At 45.1% G+C, this 8,269-nt stretch overlaps 1 protein-coding gene across 1 annotated transcript in view; it reads right to left on the bottom strand.

The window, feature by feature from the left end:
• Positions 1–8,037: 8,037 nt before the first annotated feature.
• LOC107119872 overlaps positions 8,038–8,269 on the bottom strand; it is a 19,216-nt gene continuing 18,984 nt past the window's right edge. The window contains exon 8 of the mRNA XM_015422486.1: positions 8,038–8,269. Within this exon, the coding sequence (XP_015277972.1) occupies positions 8,268–8,269 (2 nt within the window). The 3' untranslated portion in view covers positions 8,038–8,267.

Below are 8,269 nucleotides of genomic sequence, written 5' to 3'. Positions count from 1 at the left end.
TTCCTAAGGGGGGGGGGGGGGGGGGAGAGAAAGAGTTCCTGTTCAAGCCACACTTCAGCACAGTATGTTTTGTTAGATACCTATGGATGGTGTGGAGTTGTTTTATGTTGCCCCAGGTTGGACCAGAACCAACGGGCTGAAATTAAATCAGAAGAGTTTTCGGGTACACATTAGGAAGAACTTCCTGACAGAGTGGCTCCTCAGGGGAACAGGCTTCCTTGGGAGGTGGTGGGCGCTCCTTTTGAGAGGCTAGATGGCCATCTGTCAGCAATGCTGATTCTGTGAACTCAGGCAGATCATGAGAGGGAGGGCAGGCAGGGCTGCATCAGTGCTTAGTTCCTGTGGCCCTTTCTTACACATCCAGGGAAATGCCGATCACCACTTTGGGGTCAGGCAGCCATTTTTCTCCAGGCCATTTTGTTTTTTTGATATCTTCTGGGTGTGGAACAGTGGTCACTGGGGGCATGGAGGGGGAGGTATTTGTGAATTCCCTTCATTGTGCAGGGTGTTGGACTAGATGACCCTGGAAATCCCTTCCAGCTCTGATTCTATGTGAGCAGCCTAGAACTAAAGATTCCCCAGATAAAAACATTCCCTCCAAATCAGTGTATCCACTCTCATATTATAGTTTTCTAAGTGCTGGACTTTGTATTCCCATGGAGAAGCATTCCTTTTTTCAATCCTCGTGTATTTTTATCTTCTTGTATTGTGTCTGTAAGTAGCTGAAACTTGTTATAGCTTTGTTAGCCACTTTTATTGAGAACTAAAGTGGGCTATAAATATTTTGGACACATGAGACTCCCTTATACTGAATCAGACCATTGGTCCGTCAAGGAGAGGACTGCCTATTCGGACTGGCAGCGGCTCTCCAGGGTCTCAGGCTGAGGTCTTTCACAGCACCTACTGCCTTGATCTTTTAAGAGGAGACATAAGGGATTCAACCTGGGACCTTTTGCTTGCCAATCAGAAGCTCTATAACTGGGTCACAGCCAGTGTTCCCTCTAAGATGAGTTAGTGTGAGCTAGCTCACAGTTTTTTAGCCTCCGGCTCACACATTTTTGTCTTAGCTCAGGAAGGACGGCTCCAGAGCAAACTGATTTATGCAGCGGCCAAGTTGCTCACTCACAACTTTCATGCCAGTAGCTCACAAAGTGGAATTTTTGCTCACAAGACTCCACAGCTTAGAGGGAGCATTGGTCACAGCCCCTCCCTTGTTTTGAAGTAAGCCCTTTCCTTCTGAGATGGACTTAACATGAGGGAACTGCAAAAGACAGACATCGTGTTGGCAGTAGGGGAAGAAAAAATAGAGCTTGTGTGACTCCCTTCAGCAGCTCCATTCCCTCATCCTAATATCCCAAACTGTTAACCATCTTTATAATTACTTGTTTTACGAATGGGTACCCTACACTCCGATCCTTAGCACCTTCAATCAGGAGCTACACAACAGCATGCTTGAGGCTGAAGGTTTGTCTAGTCCTGCATCCTGCTGCACTCCACAGCCAAACAGATGTCCTTCAAAGCGCTACAAGCACGGCACAGAAGCTAAGGCCTTTCCTAACTTCACTGAACAAAGGAATGCTGTCTCCAAATCTGGAAGCTCCAGGTAGCCATCATGAGGGTTGCCAGTCCCCAGATCCGGCGAGGGTTCCCCCGGCTTTCGGGGCTTCCGGCTGGTGGGAGAAACCCCGCCCCCAAACAGCAATGTAACCGCGTGATGTCCCCTACACAATGACGTCACACAGAAGTGACATCATCATGTCGGGGACATCAGCAACGCTTTGGTTTGAGGGCAAAACTCTATGGTTTGAAGCTGGTTTTATCATAAGAGTTTTGCCCAAAAGCCAGAGCATCCTCCCCAAAGTGATGCCATCACTTCCGGGTGATGCCATCACATCGGGGACATCCCAGAACACCCCCCCAAATCCCCCCACTGGCACAATGAGGGGACCTGGTAAGTGTTAACCCTAGCTCATAGGCACTTCCCTCCACGAATCTAACCCCCTTCAAAAGCTAACTAAATTAGCAGCCATCACTACAGCCAGTCAGTGTGATGTAGTGGTTAGAGGGTTGAACAAGGACTTGGGAAACCCATTTCTGAATCCCTGCTCTGCCATGGCAGCTAGCTGAGAGACCCTGGCCAATTCCATTCTCTCGGCCTAACCTACTCTTCAAAGGAAGCAAGTCACAGTCCAGTGGCACCTTTAAGACCAACAAAGTTTTATTGAAGATGTGAGCTTTTGAGTGCACGCACACTTCCATTTCATCCTCTGACAAAGTGTGTGTGCACACGAAAGCTCACACCTTGAATAAAACTTTGTTGGTCTTCAAGGTGCCACTGGCCTCTAACGTTTGTTCTATTGCTTCAAACCAACATGGCTGCCCACCTTGATCCACTCTTCAAAGGGTCATTCTGAGAATCAAATGAAAGAGGGGAGGGCAATGTTGTAAGCCGCTTTGGGTCCCCACTCAGGAAAAAGGCAAAGTAGAAAACAAAGTAAACTAAATAAATCCTAGGGCGGTGATTTTCATCAGTTAATTACTCTTTAGCTTTGTCCTTCATCAATCTATCACCTAATGGCTTCAGTAAGCCCCGGGGGAACCCAATGGAGCTTACTCCTGAGTAGCTGCACCCCTAACAGCTTTAGATTGCCCATATCTGTGATCAGAGCTCAACTCTTACCTTGTAAATAACCCTTTAAACTACCAGACCTTTATTGTTTAGATAGACATGTTAAAATGGTCAGCTTCTTTTTCATGTATGTTATTACCCCCAACACTAATTTTCGATAAGTCAATGCATCAGTATACTCCAGTGTAAGACTTCAGTGCAAAAAGCTTCTTAGCAAGGCCAGCATCGGGCAACACATATTTTTGCAAGCACAGACGATCCTGGGATGCACAGCTAACCCTTTGCCAATTGCGGGAGAAACATTTAAAACGCTTGCACCACCTGCCGGTACCCTTTCTGTTTGCAAGAGATTGATACCCGAAGCAAACAAGTCCGGCATGTTATCTAAACAATAAACGAAGCCTTGACCGCTTAATCGTTTTTTCTCCAGGAACAAGTCTTGCAAAAAACCCCAAAATCCATAAAACTGGGTCCCACCTTGAATTCCCCGCGAAATACGTTCTTAAGCGAGGCCTCCCAGCCGAAAAGGCAGCCGGAGGCTGCGATCACACACACTAAATAATCTACTTTCCAACTGGATTTTGCCAGTTCACACAGTAAAATCCAGTTGGAAAATGCATTGAAAGTGGAGCATTTAGCTTTAGCTTAAGAGTGATTTTGACGCAGGCGGGAAAGAAGAAGCCGCTTCCATCCTCTCTCTCAAAAGCCCCCCCCCCCGCTTTGTTTCCCCTCTCGCCTTCTTTGTTGCAGGGGTCTGAACGCGGCTGCAGGCGGGCCCAGAGTGCGAGCTTCTGCACGCCGCTCCTCAGCCACCTTCCGGACCGCAACTTGCGGCTGCCGTATCGAGGCCCGCCGGGTCCCCCCCAAAAGAAAGCGGCGCTTCCCCACTGGGCCCGATCGCAGCTCGTTGCGCAAATCAGTGCAGGGGCGCCGCTGCGTGGAAGCGGCCCCACCCGGTCCAGGCCGAGTCCGAATCCCAGCCCGCCCCTTCCCCTTTACACGAGAGGCCTGGCAAAAAGGGAGAAGCCGCGACCGGGCGGGACACAGACCCCGCTCGTAACACCTACCCGCTTCCAGGCCCCGCTGCGACTGAGCCTCCGAACTCCACTTCCGGGAAGGAGCCAATCACGGCTGGTGTTAGAGAGGGGGTTTTCTTAAAAAAAAAAAGACGCAACTTCCGGTGCAGTGTAAAGCCGCCATTGGTAGCTTTGTGCTCCACGGGCGCAGTTTGGCGCCGCTCTGTCTCGTGGCGTCGCTGTGCTCGGAATCTTTGGTGCGCGGACCGAGGGTTGGTTCAAGCGTCCGCGAGGAAACTAGGAGACCGCCCTATGGCGCGAGTAAATGGGGTCACGGTCCGGGTTAAAAAAAAATCTTCCAATGCATTGCTGAGATCGAAGAGAAAATGTGCAGGCAGCGTTCTGCCCAGGCACTTGTAAAAAGCCGACTTTCCAGTTTTGCAGCCAATGAACAACCCTCCTCCTCTTTCCATCTCTTTTTGTTCGTTTAATAATCTCGAGGTTTTCTAGGATCTTAGGTGCGACAGAGCAGGCGGGAGTACAAAGAGCCCAGAAAAGAACAACCCCTCTATTCCTCCCTCAATCCAAATATCACATGAAGGTAAATCCTACGCGTTGCTCAACTCCATGGGCTACTCGAGGGATGCGTGGCCCCTGCATTTTGTCTCCCTGCCCCCGCCACCCCCCCAAACTTTGGTGGCTCTGGCAGCATGAGGCAAAACTTGCTGTGTTCTCAACAGGTTAAGTCTTCAAAAGTGTTAACCAATTGGTGATGTAAACATATTATGCAGGTTCTAATATAATTCCCATTTTACAGATCTGCAGCCAAGTCTGAGATAGCAATTTGCCCAAAGGCGAGCTTTTGCAATCTTCCCTAATCTCATCAGTGCCAGTACATAGTATACTAGATTACTGCATCAAATGTCTTTACATATGACCTTTAAAAGATTTTTTTTTAATATACTTGTTGACTGATCCTGCTATTCCAGAGTAAAGGCCAAACAAACTGTTCACTTAATATTTAACCTTAGGTAACATTGCAGTTCTTAGTTTTTTTAAAAAAAGTTACTTTCATTGTTTTATGACAATTAGTTTTTGTGATTAGTATATCATATTTGTTGATTTGTTAAAAAATAAAAAGTACTTAATCATGGTAATACTCTTAATATTGGTGACCAATATTTGATGGATCAACTCACCTAGATAGACTAAACCTAAACCCACTGTCAGCCTGCTTCACAAAGCAGTGGCTGGATGAACACTTCTCAGGGATACTATAAACTAATCCTGCATTGAGCAAGGGGTTAGGATTAGATGGCTTGTATGACCCCTTCCAACTCTGTAATTCTAGTCAGGTGGGCTAGCCCTAACCTGTGATAGTATTGCTTAAGTGAAGTCTTTTTTAAAGTGAGATGTTAGAAATCTTGCTGGTACCACATTACAGTCAGTGTTTAATGTGTTGGCAAGGAGAACCTTAGTTACAGTCAATGTTCCCTCTAAGCTGTAGAGTCTTATGAGCAAAAATTCCACTTTGTGAGCTACTGCCATTAAAGCTATGAGCAGTAATTTGGCTACTGCATAAATTAGTTTGCTCTGGAGCTGTCCTTCCTGAGCTAAGAGAAAAATGTGTGAGCCGGAGGCTAAAAAACTGTGAGCTAGCTCACACTAACTCAGTTTAGAGGGAACACTGGTTACAGTATTCCATATTTATCATTAAAACATTTCTAACCCGTATTTTCCCCCTCCTTAAAGGGGTCAAGGCTGCTTATTCCCAGGCTGGAAGCTAGATTCAGAGTCTGTAATACAATGTAGTATAGTGATTAGAGTGTTAGACTAGTGTCTGGGATACCTAGGTTCAAACCTACACTCTGTCACAAAGCTTGCTGGGTGACCTTGGGGCAGTCACACGCTCTCAGTATTAGCTACCTCACAGGGTTGTTGTGAGGATAAAATGGAGGAGAGAAAAGCAATGTAAGATGCTTTGGTTCCTTATTGGGGTGAAAGGCTGTTAACACAAAATAACAGTTAATTATGTTGGAGTAGAGTACCCACACAGCCACAAAGCTTACCGGTGACCTTGGCTCACCAGCTCCCAGTGTAACCTGCTTCATAAGATTGTTGTGAGGAGAAGTGCTGGCAGAACGATCTGTGCTGCCCTGACCTCTTTATAGGAAGACTGAGATAAAAATTGAATCATAAATAATCTGTAAACCCTGTGGCTGAATCTCTAAAGTTTCTGCCAGAGAAAATAGTAATTTGCCCAAAGGCGAGCTTTTGCAATCTTCCCTAATCTCATCAGTGCCAGTACATAGTATACTAGATTACTGCATCAAATGTCTTTACATATGACCTTTAAAAGGTTTTTTTTTAAATATACTTGTTGACTGATCCTGCTATTCCAGAGTAAAGGCCAAACAAACTGTTCACTTAATATTTAACCTTAGGTAACATTACAGTTCTTAGGTTTTTTTAAAAAGTTACTTTCACTGTTTTATGACAATTAGTTTTTGTGATTAGTATATCATATTTGTTGATTTGTTAAAAAATAAAAAGTACTTAATCATGGTAATACTCTTAATATTGGTGACCAATATTTGATGGATCAACTCACCTAGATAGACTAAACCTAAACCCACTGTCAGCCTGCTTCACAAAGCAGTGGCTGGATGAACACTTCTCAGGGATACTATAAACTAATCCTGCATTGAGCAAGGGGTTAGGATTAGATGGCTTGTATGACCCCTTCCAACTCTGTAATTCTAGTCAGGTGGCTAGCCCTAACCTGTGATAGTATTGCTTAAGTGAAGTCTTTTTTAAAGTGAGATGTTAGAAATCTTGCTGGTACCATTACAGTCAGTTTTTAACGTGTTGGCAAGGAGAACCTTAGTTACAGTCAATGTTCCCTCTAAGCTGTAGAGTCTTATGAGCAAAAATTCCACTTTGTGAGCTACTGCCATTAAAGCTATGAGCAGTAATTTGGCTACTGCATAAATTAGTTTGCTCTGGAGCTGTCCTTCCTGAGCTAAGAGAAAAATGTGTGAGCCGGAGGCTAAAAAACTGTGAGCTAGCTCACACTAACTCAGTTTAGAGGGAACACTGGTTACAGTATTCCATATTTATCATTAAAACATTTCTAACCCGTATTTTCCCCCTCCTTAAAGGGGTCAAGGCTGCTTATTCCCAGGCTGGAAGCTAGATTCAGAGTCTGTAATACAATGTAGTATAGTGATTAGAGTGTTAGACTAGTGTCTGGGATACCTAGGTTCAAACCTACACTCTGTCACAAAGCTTGCTGGGTGACCTTGGGGCAGTCACACGCTCTCAGTATTAGCTACCTCACAGGGTTGTTGTGAGGATAAAATGGAGGAGAGAAAAGCAATGTAAGATGCTTTGGTTCCTTATTGGGGTGAAAGGCTGTTAACACAAAATAACAGTTAATTATGTTGGAGTAGAGTACCCACACAGCCACAAAGCTTACCGGTGACCTTGGCTCACCAGCTCCCAGTGTAACCTGCTTCATAAGATTGTTGTGAGGAGAAGTGCTGGCAGAACGATCTGTGCTGCCCTGACCTCTTTATAGGAAGACTGAGATAAAAATGGAATCATAAATAATCTGTAAACCCTGTGGCTGAATCTCTAAAGTTTCTGCCAGAGAAAATAGTACTGAACTAAACAGAGCAATGGCCTGACGGAATATAAAGCATTTTCAAATGTTCAGGTCATAGAGTACTAGGTTGGATCCAGTCACTTTTTCTGCTGGTGAAAAAGGGAGAGAGTTCCCTTTGGCCACCAAAAAGACTATGCTGGGGATTATGGGACGTGTGTGGACAGAAGTCACGTGGGATGGGGGCTCTGGTAAGGTGAGAACTGTGTAAAATTGTACAGGCAAGCTGACCAAATCCATCCCACTCTCAACAAATGTTCCTTCTGATCCCAAAAGTGACAACAGATCTTATTTAGATAAGAATTAAGAGGCAGATGGCAGGAATCACAGAATCCATCAAGGGAAAAAGTCATCTGATTGAGTGATTATAAGAAATAACAGGATTCAGTTAGAAAATAGCCACTGTTTGCTATAAAACCAGGATAAACCACATAAACCTTTTAAGATGTCTAACCCAAGATTTTCTCCAGAGGCAGAGTGTGCTTTTTGTTTTGCGAGATTGTCATATTTTGATTTCCCTGCCCCTTTGCCTCAAACGCAGATGGGATTTATTGCCCACACAGAAAAGTGAAAAAGCAAAAACTGGTTCCCAGTTGCTTTATTTTGATCTGAGCAGGAAAGGGAAGAAACAGCCACTACCGTATAAAAAACACAAATAAACTCTAGTTTAACATTTAAAAGGCAAACGAAATCATGACAGCATCAGCACCACTGCAGGCAAAGAGCATCAGCTCTGGAGCTTCTAAGTCTTGCTGCAGCCTGAGCAACTTATATGATGTTCTAAGGGGGGCGGGCGGGGGGAGAGAAGAATCTAGCAAAGTCAGTCACAGAACTCAGAGGACAAGAGCTGAGGGCACTGTCGTTGCTAAAACTGAGGCCTTCATCCTAATGCTGTCACTATTGCTGTTGAATTTCTTGGTTGCCTTGGTGTTGGGGTATGTTCAGGCCATTCAGCGGTTC

Source organism: Gekko japonicus, unplaced genomic scaffold (genome assembly GCF_001447785.1).
Source record: "Gekko japonicus isolate JY-2015 unplaced genomic scaffold, Gekko_japonicus_V1.1 scaffold1250, whole genome shotgun sequence".
NCBI classification, from domain to species: domain Eukaryota; kingdom Metazoa; phylum Chordata; class Lepidosauria; order Squamata; family Gekkonidae; genus Gekko; species Gekko japonicus.
This window is presented reverse-complemented; position numbering and strand designations above follow the sequence as displayed.